Raw genomic sequence first — 19,783 nt, 5'->3', positions numbered from 1 at the left:
TCACATCATAGCGAAAACAAAAGTGAAAGTGTTGTAAGGCAGCAGTTGCCTCTAAAAGGAGGGGTCTGAAAATCCCCACTTCACACAGTTTGCAGTGTTTATAGAGAACAACTTACCCTCAAACAGAGGAGCCAGAAAGAAGAAAAGCTTTCATAAATAGACCACGTTTTACTATGGGAACATCTTCTGCTAAGGTAGGTTGTTTTATGTTCAAACTTTCAATTATTTGTTTGAGAAAACCAAAGCAGTAAGAACAAAGTAAGAAGGGTGGGGTTTGTACTGTACTGTATGTTGTCATTTGAACTGTGTGGCAACCTCCTCAGTCTCCACTGTGTACTACATGATAAAATGTAAAGCAAAAATTTTGTTGCAGACACTCAATACTTTCAGCATTTGTTTCAGTGCTCAGAAAGGTTTGTGCACAGGTCTAAGACTTATTTAGATTGATGATATAGAGTCTGTCAGTTTGGTAAAGATAGGTAAAGTAGGATGTCCGGGACATCCATCAGCGTTTCAAAAACTGAGAAGGGAGTGTCTACAAAGTGCAAAATCCCTACTGAATGAACAAAATTGGTTAAAATCGGTTTTATATTTAGTTTATTTTCATACTCGTAAACATTTCAGGTGGTTTTATGAGGCTGTTTACTACAAAAAAAAAACCTTCTGAGTTCACATCAATGTGAAATTAAAAGTGGAATTGTCCTGGATCAGCATTTTAAAAAAAAAACATGAGAAGGGAGCGTCTGGAAAGTGCAAAATCCCGACTAAAGAAAGAAAGAATAAAAAAAAAAAAAAAAAAAAAAAAAACTTGGCTACACTTAAACAAAATCTGTTAAACTCAGTGTTTAACCATGATAGCGGTAAAACCAGGCCAGTTTAACCCTGTTTACACCTTTATAAACCTTATCAGATGAACTTCACTACTTCATTCCTTTTCATATCAGAGCTTTTTAGACTACCTTTGTAACCTCCAGGGACATTTCACTTACTTGGTGTTTTTGTTCCCTGTAAACTAACTGGTTGAGACACAAAACCAAACATATTCTACACATTTCATATATTTTATATACAGATTTGTGTAACAGTTATGTTCACAAATATAAAATATGGGGTTCAGTTGATTTTCTTTTTTTTACTTGGACAAATGATCATGTTATATCTCATCCTGCCCATCGTAGAGCTGTAAGCCTTCTCAGTATTTCTTAAAAGTGTTACATTTTCCACACTATTGCTGGTTACTGTTTTCTACTTCAACTTAATACCTTCAAAGAAAAATAAAGTAAATAAAAGCTGACTTAACAATGTCGCTGAGGTGGCAACATTGGCATATTACAGATAAAAGAAGGAAGAAAAGGCTTTAATTGAGGCCAGTCTGTGGTTTAACAACACATTCCTGATAGATCTTGGAAAGCAGTAACTGCATCTCTTAGCAAAAGTAAATATAAATAATTTATTAAAAGATCATTTAGATAGAACACACTGTATATTTTCCTGTGAGAAATTTATGGACAAAGTGACACATGAATCTGTTGCGACGGGTCAGACAGGCAATGGTTTCTGAACCCCACGGTGCAGACAGAGCAACCAAAAGACAGAGGATGTTCAAATAGAAAGGGTTTAATAAGGGCTGGAGCTGAGCAGTTCAATCCACGTTCAAGATCCGTTGACCACGGTGGTTCGCTGCTGACTGAACGGGCAGACAGGCAGGCAGAGCAGGGCGTGAAGCTGGTAGGAGCCGGAGACGAGGAAGTGGATCGGAGCAGGGGCAGTCGAGGAGGTTGGCAAGGCAGACAGGACTGACAGGATCCAAGGCACCAGGAGTCTAGACACAGGACAGAAGTTATAAAACATGAACTGAATCAAGCTGAGAACTAGAAAGGCCACGATATTCCAGATGGGTAACTGTGCAATCCAGCAAGGAATGTAGAAAGGTCCGATGTTTAAGTACTGTGGTGGTTTGATTGGTGGATGAGGTCAGCCTGATGTGGAGATCAGCCCAGGTGAGGTGATTGCTGCCTTGGTAGCTCTCCTGGCCAGGAACAGACATGACACACAAGACAGACAGGGGGAGCCAGATGCACACACTAGGGTAATCCAGGGAAACACACATAAAGGGGAGACAGAAAGGAACCCTAACAGAATCAGCCAAAGTGATTATATTATATAGGTCTAATTTCTTTACTAGTAATTGTCATTTAATATTTTGCCTAAATTGAGCATGAAGGTTGTTTTATGTGCTGTAAGCACAGCTTGGTAAAGACATTGTTTTTAATTCAAAACTTTTTTAGGTGGTGTGTACAAAAATGTCTGATATAATGCAGGAGAGAGAAAAGTTTTTCCATCTTTGTTCTTGGAAAATAAAAACTGACTCCTTTTTCTCACTTTCACTTTCAGGAAGAAGCTACTTAAATAATCTGCTTCGGTTTGGCCTGTAAAGTCTTTTATCCACAATGGAGGTAAACAGCTGTTTTATGCATGTCTAAAAGAAAATACAAGCAAAGTCCTCATTTTCTGAGTCTTTCTGCTTCTGTAAAATATTTTGAAACATAATTTACAGCAAAAAAAAAAATCCCCATAAATGAAAATGGTTCTAAGTGTAAAAATTATTTCTAAAAAGAAACCAATGTAAACAAAACAAAGTTTTACTTTCTAATCACGCTGAACCTGACCCATCCTGCCTACTGTAACATGTGTCTCTCTCTCAGTGATATTAGTGACTTAAAAACTGTTTTATTCATGCAGCAAAAGAAGAGTCCTGTATGAATATTATCAGAACACCCTGGGAATAACTTTGGTATTGTGTGTCTGTATTGCTATGCCAATTAGCCATGTGCTAATAGTCATATATTGAATTGATGATGTCATTGCTCTTCTAAAACAACAGAAATCAGAATTAAGGTGTACTCAGTGACCCAGATATGATCAATAAAAAACAACTTGGACCTCTTCCTCAGTCTAGTATTTGTGATCAGATAGAGACATCTATAGTCTTCATTCACTCATGTATCATGTGTATGGGATATTTAAATACATTTTTTATTCATCAAAAGGGAATGAATGATGAAGAGATGTTTTATGACCTTTACTGTGAAGAAGAGGAGGATCTTCAATCATCAGCTTGTTCTGCCTGCAAAGATGACAGTCAGCGGACGGAAGAAGGTAGTAAAGTCCAGCAAATCAAACTGATTCATTCAAGATGGAGGCAGCGTATGATGTAATCTGCAAGTAGGGTCATACTGAATAATTATTATTATTATTATTTCCGCAGCTCCTTGCTCTCATGTGAAGACAACAGCGTACACTATCAGGAGCGAGTTAATGTCTCAGCATTTGGACACTCCTGCTGGTGAAGTTGAGAGCTACATGGTGATCAACTGCAAGGAGAAAGAAACTGTGCCAACAGCAACTGATGTAAGCAGCCCAACACACAGACCAGAGGAAGAAATTAACCCTCAGGTTCCTGAAGAAATGCAGGATGAGACGTTTGCTGAACCTCCACACACAGGTATGGAAATAGTCAAACATATAATAATAATAATAATAATAATAATAATAGACAAGAAATAACAATATTTTTTATTTAAAAAATCCATCCATCCATTCATCCTCCCTCCACCACTCATTGCTTATCTGAGATTGGGTTACAGAGGCAGTAGCCTAAGCAGAGATGACCTAGAGATGGCTTATCTCAATGTGGAGGAGCAGTGGGTCTACTACGAGTCCCTCCTGAATGAGCTTTTTTCCTTATTGCTAAGGTAGAGCCCAGGCACCTGTTGGAAGAAACTTGTTTCAGCCACTTGTATCTGCAATCTCATTCTTTTGATCACAACTCAATAGCATAGGTAAAGGTAGAAACAAAGCTTTTCTGGTAAATTGAGAGTTTTGCCTTTTGGCTCAGCTCTATCTTAGCAACAACAGACCGATGCCGCATCCGCATTCAAGAGATTCAAAGGGTTTATTGTCACATGCACAGTAAGGAAACAGGTTTCCCTGTACAGTGAAATTCTTACTTTGCCGTCCACACCGAATGCCATAAATATTCAAAGTATATAGAAAGACTAATTTAAGAAGAGCATGCAAAAGAGTAAACATAAATATAAACTATAGGTAAAATATAAGTAAGTAAAGTAATCTATGTACATAATGTACAGCGTGCTACATAAGCTGTGCAACATTCAGCACTGAATGAGTAGTTGTGCAAAAAAGAACTGTCATGAGGTAGATGGTATGATATATGTGCAGATACTGAATAATAATAATAAGGTGCATTGATAATGTAAACAGTCAGTATGTGTAAATGTACAGTCCATTGTTACAGACTCCAGTCTGCTGTTAGCTGTTAAGGAGTCTGATGGCTGAGGGAAAGAAAGAGTTTCTGAGTCTGCTAGTCCTGCATTTCACACTCCTGTACCTCTGGCCTGAGGGGAGGAGAGTGAACAGTCCATGTTGAGGGTGGGTGGGGTCTTTGATGATGGAGGCAGCTCTCCTGAGGACTCTGCGCTGGTAGATGCTCTGCAGAGAGGGAAGGGGAGTCCTGGTGATCTTAGATGCAGTCTTCACCACTCTCTGCAGGCGTTTGCGGTCCGTGACAGTAGAACTGCCGTACCACACGGTGATGCAGCTGGTCAGGATTGACTCAACGAGGCAGCCGTAGAAGTTGCGGAGGGTCTTCGGTGACATGCCGAACTTCCTCAGCCTCCTCAGGAAGTACAGCCGCTGCTGAGCCTTCTTCACCAGCTGTGTAGTGTTAAGTGTCCAGGTGAGGTCCTCACTCATGTGGACCCCCAGATATTTGAAGCTGCTCACCCTCTCCACTTCCAGCCCGCGGATAAGCAGTGGATGATGAGGGTTCCTCTTCTTCCTCATATCCACTATCATCTCCTTGGTCTTGTCTGTGTTGAGGGTGAGATTGTTGTCCTCACACCACGCCACCAGAGAGGCCACCTCCCTCCTGTAGGCTGCTTCGTCCCCACCTGTGATGCATCCTATCACAGCGGTGTCGTCTGCAAACTTCAGGATGATGTTGTCCTTGTGGGAGGCTGCACAGTCGTGGGTGAACAGGGTGTAGAGGATGGGACTGAGAACACACCCCTGTGGTGTGCCAACGTTTGTGATGATACTGGCTGAGGTTCTGTTCCCTATCCTGACAGACTGAGGCCTGCCAGTCAGAAAGTCCAGAAGCCAGTCACAGAGGATGGGGTGTACCAATACCAATACACCTGTTGGTCTCATGCTCCAATCTTCTCTCATTCATGAACAGGACTCTGATACCTGAACTTCTCCAGTTAGGGCAGGATCTCTTACCCCACCCAAAGAATTTTTTTTCCTCTCTAATCCAAGCACCATGGTCTTGAATTTGGGGTTGCTAATGCTCATCCCAGCTGCTTCACACTCAGCTAGGAATTGTTCCAGTGAATGATTGCCCGATCATGGTAATCATGGCCCAATGAAGCCAATAGCATAAAACAAACAACAACAAAAAAACAAACAAACAAACAAAAAAAAAACATAAAGCAGAGTCCTGGGGCCAAAAAGCAAGACTGCACCTAAAAGATTTTTGGACAGAAGTCCAAAAGAGTTATGAACAGAATCAGTGACAAAGGACAGTCCTGGCAGAGTCCAACCCCCACTGGAAGAAAATCAGCCTTTCTGCCTAGAATGTAGACCAAGCTCTGACACTGGTTGTACATGAACCGAACAGCAATGCTTTCCCCTCCTGAGCCACCAGATGATCAAGAATCTTCTCAAAACCATCAGGAAGTTGCTCTCAATGGCTTCACTGAACTCCACGCTCAGATTTTTGCCTCAGTGACTGCTGAAACTGCATTTCTCTTACCCTGCAGGTGCCTATCAGATGCCTTTGGACTCCCACTGGCCAAAAAAGTCTGATAGGACTTTTGCTTCAGCTTGACAGCATCTCTTACAGCCTGTGTTCACTAACAAGTTTGGGGGTAATAGACACTGACTGCCTTATGGCCACAGTTCCGGTCAGTTGCCTCAACAATGGAGATGCAGAATATGGGCCACTTGGACTCAATGTCCCCCACCTCACCTGGGCCATAGTTGAAACTCTGCCAGAAACAGCAGCTTAAGATCGTTCTGAAAGGGGACTCAACCATGCCATCTCTTCAGGCTGAGTCCAACTGGGTACCATGTGTGCAAGCCCAGCTACCAGGCACTTGTCATGGAGCCCCACTTGCAGGCCTGGATCTAAAGGGGGCTCCAGGAGACCCACGTCTGAGCAAGGGAAACTTGGATCCATTGTTAGTTTTCTTCATAGGGGTGACCATACCGAGGATATGAATCCCCAACAACATAGCTCCTAGGAAGACTATAAACCTCGACCATGGTGAGGTGGTGGCTCGAGGGGGGTAGTCAACAAAAGTTAAACATTAGACAAGAACAAACATTAGAAAAGTCAACATAAAGGTTTGATATTGTATTCAACTGGAATATTGCAATTCCCACAACTCTTTCAAAAATATAATAATTGTTATTTCCACAGAAACAGACCTGGAGAGACTTCTGAAGGATCTGGGGTTGGAGCAGTACTACAGAGAGAAGTTGTCACTCAGCAAGATACTGGAGATTGATGAGAAGACCATCAACGATGAACCTGTAAAGTGCAACTCAAACATTACCTGGTATTTTCTAAAGAAACTGATGATGGTTAACGTGACAGCTAGGAATGCAAAATGCACATCCGTAGGTGAGCCAAACTGCAGTGATATATCAGAGACTATGGAATTAAACTTTGATGAACTGCTTGGCAGTTTAAATACAGATGACAGGCTAAACCCTCTTGACATAATCACTGCTCTCTTTCTGTGTTCTGATGGTTTTGTACAACAAGAAATGACACTAAAAATGTCAATGTGTCAGTTCTCTGTACCTCTGCTGCTTCCCAACTGTGAACCAACACAGTGTACCCTCATGCTGTGGGCCATGAGAGACATTGTGAAAAAGTACAGACCTCAACATCTTTTAAAATCCAAAGGCTTCATTGAAGAAAGAATTGTTCATTCTCAACTTCCAATGGTCTCTTTTGTGAGACTGGGTGAATGCTCCTTGTCCAAGTCAGAGATCCTCAACAAGCTTCTGAGCAGTTCTCAACAGTGCCATGACACCTTTGTTCACCACAACATGGAGTGTGGAGACAGTCCAAGAAAAATATCCAATGGATTGACTGAAATTACCTGGTACCTTCCTTGTGGAAACCAGAACATGGACATTTTTGTTGAGCCAGTTGCTATAGCTAACCTTCATGGTGACATTGCTTCATTTGAAACACAATTCTCCTTTCTATGTCAAACCTCTGCAGCAGTGTTTGTATTCTTTGATAATTTGGACTCTGGATGTGAGCTGCTAATGAACGAAAACCACAAAGCACAGATCTTCTTGGTAGGAAACCATCAGAACAAGAACTTCAGTTTTAGCACATTGAAGGAGGTAGCAACCAAGTTAAGATTGACCAACAACAACATCATAATAAAGACAAAACAGAAAAATGACGCAGACTTTGTCAAATGTTTGAGAGAATCAGTCAGTAATGTCGTTGGGAACTCAGTGAGGAAGATGTCAGTAGAGCAGATGGCTGACGTGGCTCATGAACTGGGAATATTGGTTGATGAAGACTCTCCAGAGTGTCAGGCTGGAAAGCAAAAAGCAGATGCCATCACTGAAGTCATTCAAGACATCCTTAAATACAAAGAAGATCAGCTTCCCTTGCAAGGAGAAATATGGAAGGAACTGACGTTCTTGGAGAAGGAAGAATTTCGACTTAGAAAGATTGGGTCTGAAAACATAGAGCAGTACAAGAGTGATCTTCAGGTGAAGAAAGAACAACTGAGGAAAAAGCAGAACTCTTATGACATGTCAGCAGCTATGACTTGTTTCATTGGTGCCATATCCAGCTCAAGAACAGAGAGGTGTTATTTCCTGAAATGGATGCGAATGAACCTCGATAACTTGTCTTGTAGAAAGCTGTCTGGACTCAGGGAGCTGTACAAAGAGAAGTGTAAAGGTTCTGAAAACAAAGAAGAGATCAAAGAAATTGACAGACAACTTTCCAACGGCTCACTGGGAACTGAACACTTCTTCCGTGAAATGGGTCAGATCTACGAAGCTTCGGTTTCCCTTCCAGAAACAGACCCTTACCGTAAACAGTTGCAGCATCTGCCCAAACTCTGTGCACAGCTGTTACTTGATGGATTTCCTCTTGAGCTTGTAGATGGAGATGCTTCCAACATACCTCTCAGATGGGTGAGTGATGTTCTCTCTCAGCTCAATGACTTGGTGTCTCCAAAGAACAAGATCATGGTCGCCACAGTGCTTGGAGTTCAGAGCACAGGAAAGTCCACTCTCCTTAACACCATGTTTGGAGTTCAGTTTGCAGTCAGCAGTGGTCGATGCACTCGAGGTGCCTTCATGCTGCTCATCAAAGTCAATGAAGACGTGAAAAAAGATCTCAGCTGTGACTTCATAGTGATCATCGACACTGAGGGCTTAAAGTCACCAGAGCTGGCACAGCTGGACAACAGCCATGAACATGACAATGAGCTTGCAACACTTGTCGTGGGGCTGAGTGATATCACCATTATCAATATTGCAATGGAGAATTCAACAGAAATGAAGGACATCCTGCAGATAGTGGTGCATGCTTTCCTCAGGATGAAGGAGGTGGGAAAAAAGCCCAAATGTCAGTTTGTTCACCAGAACGTTTCTGATGTTTCAGCTCATGAGAAGAACCTGAGAGACAGGAAACTGCTCCTGCAACAGCTGAATGAGATGACCCAGGCAGCAGCTAAAATGGAAAAGAAAGAGGAGAACAAGAGCTTCACTGATGTGATGAAGTACAATCCAGACACTGGGAACTGCTACGTTCCTGGACTCTGGAATGGAAACCCACCAATGGCACCAGTCAATGCAGGATACAGTGAGGCTGTTTATGAGCTCAAGAAAAACATCCTCCATCTACTGGGAGAGAGTGAAGCATCTGCTTATAAGATCTTGGAGTTTAGAGAGTGGATGAAGAGTCTGTGGAATGCAGTAAAACATGAAAACTTCATCTTCAGTTTCAGAAACAGCCTTGTAGCTGATGCATACATGAGACTCTGCACAGAGTTTAACAAATGGGAGTGGGAGTTCAAGAAAGAAATGTACACCTGGGTTACCAAAGCAGAGACGAGAATCTCTAATTTTGGTACAGTTGCTGCAAAATCTGGACTATCTGACATGACACAACTCCTCACTCAGCTGAAAAGTGAAGCTGTGTCAGTGCTGTCTGAATGGGAGACCAAGCTCCTGGACAATCTGAAGGAATACTTCAAGCAAACAGAGGGTCATGTTTATCTGGTTGAAAGATACAGAGAGGATTTTGCAAACAGTGCAAAGAGTCTTCGACGAGAATTAGAAAACTCTGTAATTAACCAGCTCACAGCAGCAGCTGATATCAGACGGGGAATGAAAGAACTGGATGAAATCAAGAGGAATCACACAACAGTAATAGAGAAAGCAGTGTGTGAGCTGATTGACGAATGTCGAAAGAAAAAAGTTGAGATGACAGAGACAGAGCTAGACAAGGAATTTGATAAGATGTGGAGTGAAACTCTGAATAAACTGTCTTTCTCTGAACAAAAGTCTATAAATGTCTTCAGCAGTGTGTCCCACTGTTTGTGGACTAATCTGTCACACAAGGGAAGCCGTGCATGTGAACTGCTGAGTGAAAAAAAACTGGAAGATTGTGGAATGACACCTTTCAAATACACGCAGAAATGGTACAACAAATTAAAAAAGGAACCATTGTGGAAATTTTGGAGTGAAGAACCTGCAAAGGCTGTACAACAAATGGCTGACAGCATAATATCTACTTGCAAAGAACTTATTGGTAAAAAAATGGATAGAAAATCCAATTTCCATGAAACTTACATCCAGGAGATCCTTCATATCATTGATGAGCGGCTAAACAGTGCTAATGTAAACATAGATATTGACTTTGAGGTTTCTCTAAAGCAGCACATCTGTGGATTTGCTGCCAGAGATTTTCAGAAAATGCATGACGATTTCATTGAAGAAAATGATCCCTACAGATGTCTGATGAGCAACAAGGAAAAGTTTCGTACAGATTTCAAAGATGTGTTCAGCAAACGAGACCAGTGTCAGAAGAAGGCTGCAGAATTCACAGAACAATGTCTGAAGCCTGCTGTTGAGAACTTCGTCAACCGTTCCCTTGGTCCTGATATCGTTGATGAAATGCTGAGACAGGAGCAGTTCAGCACACGAATGTCCTTCCAGTATTCACTTTTACTGGATCTGCTTTCAAAGAATGACTTCAGCAAGTATCTGGACTACATTCACTCATATGAGGATTATGTAAAGTCTTGGATATTTGATCAAACCGTAGAGCATTTTTCAAATGGAGTTACAACACTCCAGTTCGAGGACCGACATCTTCAGTCAAGCATCAACAGCATAAAAGATGCCATTAAAAAGACAGAAATAAAAAATGTTGGACACTTGAAGACATTTGTTGAAGAAATCTGCAAAGAACTTGGTGATAAACTGGTTATTTCCCAGGATGCTCTTAATGGTTTCTTGTTCCTGAACAACGTTGATGTGGAGCCATTTGCTCACTCGCTCACAGTGTGTTTAAATGAGATGGAAGACGCTCTTAAAGAAGAGTTTAAAGAAAAGGACCTTCGAATGAAACTGGAAAATCTCCATTTGAAGCCTCAAAATGTGCTTTTCACCAGAGTGATTGGTTGTGGTAAACTGTGTCCGTTCTGTGCAGTTCCCTGTGAAGCTGGAGGAAAAGAGCACAGTGAACACTTTGCTTCACTGCATCGGTCACAAGGTTTTGGTACATGTCGGTGGGACAAAACAGGGAAACTTGCTACTGAAATATGTACTTCTCTTGTAGTTAGTGACTCAAGATTTAACTGTGGGTATTCTGGTGGATTTCATCCATTTAAGACTTACAGGGAAATATTCCCAGACTGGAAAATCACTCCAGATGGGAGCTTTCAGGCATCAGACTATTGGAAATATGTGATAGCAAAGTACAACAATGAGTTTGCCAAAGAATTTGATGCAAAGCCTGCTGACATTCCCGAAGCTTGGAAACAAATCACAGAAAGTCAGGCAAAAGCCAGCCTGCAAGAGTCGTTCAACACCAAGTGAGACAACAAACATTCCTCTTCTTGAGTTAGAGATAATTTCTCTTTAGTTTGGATTCAAGTCATTTTTCATGATACAAAAAGTAAAATACTTATATTGAATTATTACTACTTTTAAGACAATTAGAAGATTCTCTCAGTACATATGGATGTTTTATCTCTATGGTTTAGATAATACACTGTAAAAAGACAAAACAAAAAAAGTTATTTTTAACACAAGATATATAGTAATCTGTTTTAGTACAGTTGTTTCTGTTCAAACTATTTATATAATTATATTATCACTGAAAACCACAATCAGTAAAAGCAACAATATGACTGCAGTTTTTTTGGTTATTGTTTTATTGTTTTCAAAGCATCACCTTGATTGTTGCTTTTCTTTCGATGAAGGAGTTGATGTGAAATATTTGTATTAATTGCTCCTGATTGATGATCCAGTTAAATATTGTTATTACTGTACAGAATGTTTATTAAAATTTTGTTTGGTTTTAAGTAATAACTTTCCTTGAATTTAAATACACACATATTCAACATATTGAAAGATGTGAATAGATGATTGAGATCTGTTGAGATTGTTATTGCTAATCTTGTTTGGAGAACGCTGAAGGTTCTTGTTGGTGTATAAATCTAACTTTTATTGTTTGTCTATGGCAGCGTGTCACCCTGCAAAACGTTTTGTTAGAAAATAAAATCTAATCCAGCTTTACTGTGTGAGTAAGAAGCTTAAGTTGAGCTGAATCTGTAAATCAGACAAGAATGAGACAACAGTGCTCTGCTGTGGTCTCCTCGGTCCTCAGACATTTACACTGTTGTTCATCATTTACAACCTTTTTGGGATGTGCTGATTTCATTCATTTTAAGATGTGGTCATATTTTCATGTTGTATTTGGATGTTTCATTTTTCCTTTTATGTTTTCTGTGTTGTGCTATAAAAAAAAATCTGCAAATCCTTGTATTCTGTTTTATTTGCATTTTACACAGTGACCCAACAGTTTTTTAAGTTGGGGTTGTGAAGACATTCATATTGAAATAAATTAAATAAAAAAAAAATCTACAAAGCACTTTTTATACAAAAAAGTATCACAGAGTGCTTTAAACTATAAAAACATTTTTGTATATTAAAAACGCAAGTCGTCACCCACATATATTACCTAACGTTTAACCTAACAGTTTGTTTATAAGTAAAAACACACATTATCATATTCTCTCTCTCTCTCAGACAACATGCATGCACCCTCCTTCCCTCCCAATCCTATTTAGTACAAACATAAACATAAAAATATAAATGGACATAAGCACATCGCCATTACAGCATCGCTAAGCCAGATAAACATCTGTCTTGGTGATGCAACAAACTAAACCACGACAATAACGAACAAGCAATAAAAAAAAAAAAGAATAAGACAGAGGTCATCACACACAGGTAAGGACTGGGAAATAGCAAACCGGTTTAGTGATGCCATTTTTATCTTCCTGTAGCAAACCTGCCCAAACACCAACACCCCTGCTGTTAAATCATGTTACCTTCCACCATCTCACCTGGCATTAGCACATCCACCATTACCTGTTACCTCAGTGACTCAGCTCCTCCAGAGCTGACAAAACAAGGGCTTTCATGATAATGTAAGGAAGGCCTAAATCATATAGTGTCATCATGATTTATGATGTAAGAGGAAGACAAATGGCTTTTTCATATCTTTGTTCAGTTCAGTTTCAGGACTTCATCAAACTTCTTCAGGAGTTCAATATCATCTTCTTTGTTCATCTGCTCTATGACATGACGAATTCCGCTCTCTAAGACGTGGTAGTACCGCTTCAACTCCTCTATCTCAGACAGCAGACGTTTCTCCACCCGGTCTTTTTCATGTTGAGCTTGTTTCAGTTGCTCCTTATACTCTGCCTTTACAGCTTCCATTTTATCCTCGAGTTTCCTCTCATAAAACTCTCTGAGCTCTCTCTCTCTCCCTTCCAGCATCTTTGCTGCCTCCTTGTAAGTGTCATTGGAGTAGAACTCTCCTCCATTGGCATCCACCATCTTCTCCACCTTCTCCAGAAGACTGAGAACTTGTCGACGATCATTGGCTTTGAGATTATTGAAGAGGTGGTGTCTGTTTCCAGCCTTCTGCAGGATATCTTGAAGTTCAGGTCCGGCGTTCTCCAACATCCGTTCAAAGTCTGAAACAACTTTATCTCCATGGGTGAAGAGGATGATGGTGTATTTCCAGGCATCCGCTCCAAAAATCTCTTCCACCTTTTTTACCGCCTCTCTATCCTCATCTGAGAAAGGTCCCACCTTGATGACCAGCAGAATAGCATGGGGTCCCGGAGCCGACATGTTGATGCATTTGGAAATTTCTCTCTTAACCGTATCATCAGACTGGGAGGTGTCAAAGAGGCCGGGAGTGTCAACGACAGAAACCGTCTGGTCGAACATCTTTTCACTCTGTTTGCTGCATTCACTGGTCACTAAAGAGGAAAATAGAGAGTTTACAACATGTACAGCTACACAGGAACAAACATGACGTTCAGATGAAGGATGAAACCAGCATTTAGATTCTCTGCCACATTTACTGAAGAACCAGCTTTTAGCTAGGAAAGCTGAAGCATTATCAGTGTAGAACAGAGAAGTGAACAGACAGGGAAAGAAAGTGGAAGCATCGTGACTGGTGAAATCAACAAAATCTGTGTAATTGTCAGTGGGAGGATGTGTGAATATGTGAATGTTCACTAACATGTTATCTTACTGTCTGCTGCATGGGGTTAATAGTATGTTTAAGCCTATGGACTTGTTCAAATGAAGCACTTAAAATGTGTGTGTGTGTGTGTTACCTGAGGAATGGCCAGCTGTTGCTGCTGTGAAAGCATTTCTTCCCAATATTGTGTTTCCAGTGGAACTCTTTCCTTGTCCAGTCTTCCCAACAAGAACCAGTCTCAAGTCTGAAACTGGAAGAAAACACAGAATTCAGGAGTCAGTGATTAAAAAAAAGCCTCCTGCTTCTTCTCCTGCTGCCAAGAGCTGTTCAAGGGAATGTTTCTATTAGGGCTGCTCAATTATGGGAAAAATTATAATCACGATTATTTTGATCAAAATTGAGATCTCGATTATTTAACACGATTAGAGAAAGAGAGAGAGTCTTTTATTTTTTTTACTTTATTTTGTTTATTTATTTGCTATGATTAATAAACTTACTAATCTTCCTAAACAGATAAGCCCAGAACTCTCTCCACTCTCCACTGAAAAGTGAAAGGAATTTGCAAACTTTTTGGTAAAAAATAAAATCCAAACAATAAGACTACATACATAAGTAAACAATTGCAAATATTAATTTACGGCTGTAAAATCTTTATGACTTTATATTGAGCCCATAAAGGAAGTCAGGACTGAGCTGCTTATCCTACATTCAGATTGAGAGGAAACCACTCTATCTAGTTCAGGGATGGGCAACTTTGATAATCAAGAGGGCCAAAGAAATTCTACACTCACTGCCTGAGGGCCAGATTGTGATCGTGTAGGTCACTGAAACCCCAATCGCTCAATTTTAATTACAAAACTAATGTAATGAAAAACAGACAACATAAGATGCCCTGAGAGAGGATTGTTGTGTTGTCATCGCTTTGGTAAAAATGCTCTGCTGTTGTTGTATTTTTCCTTTGAGGTCAGCCACAATAGCAGCTCTTGCAGCTCCTGTGTACTTGTCATATTTTTCTTTGTGCATAGTGTTGTAATGGCGACTCAAGTTGAAATCTTTCATGGCGGATTTTGTTTCCAGGCAAACTAAACACATGGGTTTACCTTTGAACTGAGTAAAAAGATAATCTGTTTCCCACCTTGGCTGGAAGACACGGTTTTCTAGATCCAATTTTCTTTTTTTCCCACTCATCTCTCTCTCTTATAGTTGACTGCTGTCAAAGATGCCAGTCCAGAAAAGGCGGAACGATATGCACTGTGCTACGTTAGCTAGCAACTAAAAACATGAGGTCAGTATGTAAGTATTGACCTCTTGTGTTTAGGGGGAGCGCCCTCTGGCGGTTGGTAGTGTAATTACAAGTGGGAAAGGATTAATGGCCCGCTTACAGCTGTACATACGGTATGCTTCCTATGCTTGTGAAATCAGTTTATTTTACATTAGGAAATTGACTTGCGAGCCATACTGAATGAGGATGCGGGCCGGATGCGGCCCGCGGGCCGCCAGTTGCCCATCTCTGATCTAGTTACTGAGAACACATACATACTTGGTTATGTCATATTACTGAAAAGCATTTTATTTTCTTTTAAAGGAACTTCATGGGATTTTTCTCCATCTTGCAGAAAAAAATCTTACAGACTGCACTGGTCAATCAGTGCTGGATTAATGCAACAGTTTGTGCAGAATACCTCAGCTGTGTTACCACCTATGATGGCTATGAAAGGCTATACTAAGAACTGCATCCTCCTGACTGTATCCTTACTGATCTAAACCTGCTCACATTACCTTTCTGTTGTCCTTTTATGTGGGATTTCTGAATTTTTTTCAGTGAAGGACTTTGTTGTAGGTCCTGTTGGTCATCAACTTATTTTTTAAAAATGTAACTAACTTCTGTCCTGTCCTTTTTCATTTAAAAAATACTAATATGTGTTTTCATTATTGTTTCCATCTCTATAGTTGTCTAAATGTCTTGTTGTTGTTAATACCATTCATCTTTCTGTTTCAGTGTTGCTACATGATGGCGCTCTTCATGAACATGCAGTTAAAATAGAGACCAGGTAAAAACACTGTGACTGATACATCAGTGTTGTGGCCACAATCAGGACACCTGGATTAAACTAACACAGAGAACAGAGTTCAGACCTGATGGAGGTTGATCCATGCTATTTCTTCTTCTTCTGTTACCCTTTGGTGCTGCCACAGGAGGACCTAGAAAAGAGTCACAAAAGTTAGACACAAGCCGCAGTTAAGTAAAGAGCCATTTAAACAGTAGATGGCGCCATAATTCTGTGAACGGTGAAAGTGAAAGTAAAACGGAATAAAAAAAACTTCGTGTTACATTAAAAACGAGTTACAATAATTGTACGTTTATTGTTTATTTAAACATCTTTAATGAATTTGTCGAGCACGGAATCAGGGTAACGACGTGGTCAAGTTATGATACTTAAAAATAACGACTTCACTCGGATTTTATACACAAACTTACCAGTTTCTCCTCTCGCAGCCATTACACCAACCTGTTTCTACCACCACTGATTTCCTCAACCACTCCCTGTTCAACTCTTAGTGGATTCCGGTCACCTTCGAAATAATAGCTTGTATTTTAAATTTCCTGTTGTACGTAAAGTTTGGTAAATGCAATCCCACGTTAATCGTGAAATTCTGAAAGATGTTGTTAGAATTAAAACTGAATTTTGTTTAAATGACCGGTTACAAATAAATGACGAACACCATTATTACAAACTACTTAGCAATGCGCCGTTTGGATATACATCTCGTGCTTTAAGCGTGAAAGAGTTTCCGGTTTAACCACTGTAACTGACGTCATCTTTACCGATCGGAGCTGAGCGAAATCGAAAGGAAATTCGAGAAACGGGGTAAAATGGCCGGGATCATAGCAAGTATGTCCTGAGAAATTAATAAACTTATACAGATAGAGGTCAATCAGCGTGACGACAGTGGATGTTCGGGCCAGATCCAAATGACAAAGAATGGAGTCTTGAGGTCATGACATGCGGCAGAGTACAGTAAGTTAAAGATTTGAAGAGTCTTAAGTATTGTAGTTTTTTGTGGTCCGGATGCCAAAAGATTCATAAGATTAACCTAATTTGCATTTTCACAAATTTAATAATAATAGCACAATCCTGCTAAAAATTATTAGGATAACAAGCTAATAAATACTGTAAAGAAGTGTTAAGTGATTCAGAATTACTTGTTTCACAAAATCTTACAGTATAAGAACCGCACCAGTTGTGTGTACGAGTGACCTATGAGATTTAAAGTTACTTTAAAGTCCAAATCTGTCTCTAGAATTCACAGGAATTATTATTCAGACTGCATAAGCCATTTTTCATGATATTAGAGTCATTATTCATATTATAATGCAAAATCAAAGCTCAAACGGATGTTCACATACTGTAATTGTATTTAGTATTAAAATCTAAACAGGCTAAACAAAACAAACAAAAAACCCAGTTCTTACTAAATGTTATTGATGAAATAAAATAAAGATAAAATTCTGTATCCAACATTTTTTCAAAGAAGCTAAAGCTAAGTCTTTCAGAGAAATAGAATCCTAGAAACACTAAAATGGTAAATAAGTACAGTGTCAACAAAACCCATTAATTTTTTTTCTTATTCCCTCAAATGATAACTTCAGTTGGAACATGTAGATTTATGAAAAGAGGAAAAAATCTACAAAAAAATCAAACTTCCCAATCATTACATCAACATTACTCTACAGTCAATATTTTATTAGCTTTTTAGTTTAATTTTATTAAGTGTAATTTGTTTTTAATTAGTAGTCTGCAACCTGTCACAACACTTTAAACTTTTAAAATATTTTTTCCACACTCTTCATTAATATACATTACTATCGGACGGTAAGCCAGTATGGGATCAGCAGCAGCAGCTTTCTATGTTTCATTTTCAGCCTGGTGATGAAACAGAGGTGATCTCCTGCTCTGAATGCAGCTGTGAGCTGTTGATGCTGCTGCGTGAGGACCAAGCCTCTTCTGAGTGCTTTTGGATGAGAGAGGGGTCTGTGCAGCATCCACTCCTCATTGAGAAGAGTAAACTACGTTCACTTACGTCAGTCTCCATAATTCACCAGTACTACAAGAAAAAGTCACTAGATTTTTCGCTAGTCGCTTTTTTGAAAAAAAGTCACTAGAGGGAAGTGAAAACTCGTTAAATTTAGTGACAAAGTCGCACAGACTGCACAGAAGACTCTGTAGCCTACATAGTCTGTACACTCCAAACTGCGTTGACCCTGAACTGGAACACAGCTTTAGTTCTGGTTGCCTTAGAATTGGAGCTAAATCTAATATTATCTATACAAATATTTAGGGATGTTAGGAATACATTGAAACTGTGTTTATGATGCTAAACTTTCAGTGTTTTTAAGGTAACTTTTCACTCTACCAAAATGTACATGCATGTTTTTTAAGACATTTATGCCTTTTCCATACAAAACGTGTCAGGGGGTGCATCAGCAGGGTGTCAAAATGACTCCCTCTGGCGGTTCCAGAGGTTATTGGAAAGTTGGTGGTGGCCTTGATCCAGGCGGTGATCCGGATCACCCCCAGAATCTAATTGGTTTTTCCTTATTCCATTTTGGAGATTTTATAAGAATTTCATCAAAAGCTATCTATTATTCATCCATCCATCCATCCACCCATCCATCCATTGTCTGCCGCTTATCCGGAGTCGGGTCGCAGGGGCAGCTGCCTAAGCAGGGAAACCCAGACTTCCCTCTCCCCCTCCACATTCACCAGCTCATCCGAGGCCAGCTGAGAGATGTAGTCTGTCCAGCTGTCCTAGGTCTTCCCCGGGGCCGCTTACCGTTGGGACGTACACGGAACACCTCACCAGGGAGGCGCCCAGGAGGCATCCTGGCCAGATGCCTGAGCCACCTCATCTGGCTCCTCTCGATGTGGAGGAGCAGCGGCTCTACTCTCAGCCCCTACCAGATCGCCGACCTTCTCACCCTATTATTCATTATTCATTACATATAACGTTTCAGTATTATTGAGGTTTAGTAATAACAAAGCTGTAAAAATCTAAGACAGCCAAGCACACATCTATGAAGATACATGGATTTATACTAGAAAAGTTTTGATGGGGGGGCAGGCAGGGGAACTGATCAGAAAAAGGTTGGCAAATATGAGATATATATTTTTAAGGTCTTGATTTTATAAAATACTAAGCTGATTATTACAACCACAACAAAGTGATAATCTAATGTAAAAAAAATCAAAGAAAACCCCAAGTAAGCATTGGCTTGGTCTTTATGTTGATACAATACAATAAAAACGGGCAAATTTCAGGCATATTCACCAATGGAGATTAATCATAATTAATTAATTTGTAAGCAGTGATTAATCTGAATACATTTTAAAATTTTTTGACAGCCCTAATTTTTTTATATTTTAAAATAATCTTGCAAATCAAACATTTTTTAAAATGATTATAAGCCAAAGAATGGTGTTGTATATATATTATAAATTACTAAAGCACCTTTGCTTATTCTGTTGTCTCCACCAGGTTTTCAGTCATTTCGATTTTCATTCATGGATAATCATCTTTCCATCGTCCTTCTGGGAAAAGCCGGAGTTGGGAAAAGTGCTTCGGCAAACACCATTTTGGGACGAGCAGCATTTGAGTCCAAAGTGGCCTTCACACCGGTGACCAAAGACATCTGTGTGGAAACTGGAAGAATATTTGGCAAAGATGTTTCAGTGATTGACACTTCAGAGATCTTAGGATCAGAGGAGCAGATAAAAACTTTCTGTCAGCATGAACTGCAGGACTCCAGACCTCTGTTCCTGCTGGTGATCAGCACTAGTAGCAGGTTCACTATAGAGGACCAGAAGACTGTGTTTGCAGTGATCAGAGTCATTGGTCCTGAGAGACTGCAGAGTC

General features: G+C 40.0%; 2 protein-coding genes across 3 annotated transcripts; one reads left to right on the top strand and one right to left on the bottom strand.

Moving 5' to 3' along the window:
* On the top strand, positions 1-12,097 carry LOC121639467 (interferon-induced very large GTPase 1-like). The gene is made up of 5 exons (XM_041984703.1): positions 1-194; positions 2,395-2,456; positions 3,051-3,159; positions 3,269-3,505; positions 6,506-12,097. The coding sequence occupies exons 2-5, from the start codon at positions 2,451-2,453 to the stop codon at positions 11,176-11,178; spliced, it is 5,025 nt and encodes a 1,674-aa protein (XP_041840637.1). The 5' UTR covers positions 1-194; positions 2,395-2,450; the 3' UTR covers positions 11,179-12,097.
* A 24-nt stretch (positions 12,098-12,121) lies between these two features.
* On the bottom strand, positions 12,122-16,571 carry LOC121639472 (GTPase IMAP family member 7-like). Of its 2 annotated transcripts, none has more exons than XM_041984711.1 (4): positions 16,347-16,571; positions 16,004-16,069; positions 14,004-14,117; positions 12,122-13,640 (listed from the first exon to the last, which is right to left on the bottom strand). In XM_041984711.1, exons 1-4 carry the CDS (start codon positions 16,366-16,368, stop codon positions 12,877-12,879), a joined length of 966 nt encoding a protein of 321 aa, XP_041840645.1. In that variant the 5' UTR covers positions 16,369-16,571; the 3' UTR covers positions 12,122-12,876. The 2 variants fall into 2 exon arrangements, with proteins under 2 accessions (XP_041840645.1, XP_041840646.1); XM_041984712.1 differs by having other exon boundaries at positions 16,004-16,054; positions 16,347-16,570.
* Between the last annotated feature and the right edge of the window lie 3,212 nt (positions 16,572-19,783).

Source organism: Melanotaenia boesemani, chromosome 5 (assembly GCF_017639745.1).
Source record: "Melanotaenia boesemani isolate fMelBoe1 chromosome 5, fMelBoe1.pri, whole genome shotgun sequence".
Taxonomy (NCBI): domain Eukaryota; kingdom Metazoa; phylum Chordata; class Actinopteri; order Atheriniformes; family Melanotaeniidae; genus Melanotaenia; species Melanotaenia boesemani.
Note: the sequence above shows the minus strand (reverse complement) of the source record. Positions and strands in the feature narration are given on the sequence as shown.

Coding starts and splice junctions, on each gene's coding strand:
- LOC121639467 (XM_041984703.1), top strand. Junction 3,160..3,268: donor CAGTCAGCGGACGGAAGAAG/GTAGTAAAGTCC, acceptor TTATTTCCGCAG/CTCCTTGCTCTCATGTGAAG. Junction 3,506..6,505: donor TGCTGAACCTCCACACACAG/GTATGGAAATAG, acceptor TTATTTCCACAG/AAACAGACCTGGAGAGACTT.
- LOC121639472 (XM_041984711.1), bottom strand. CDS start 16,368: ATGGCTGCGAGAGGAGAAACTG. Junction 16,070..16,346: donor GGCTGCGAGAGGAGAAACTG/GTAAGTTTGTGT, acceptor ACTCTTTTCTAG/GTCCTCCTGTGGCAGCACCA. Junction 13,641..14,003: donor AACAGCTGGCCATTCCTCAG/GTAACACACACA, acceptor TTTCCTCTTTAG/TGACCAGTGAATGCAGCAAA.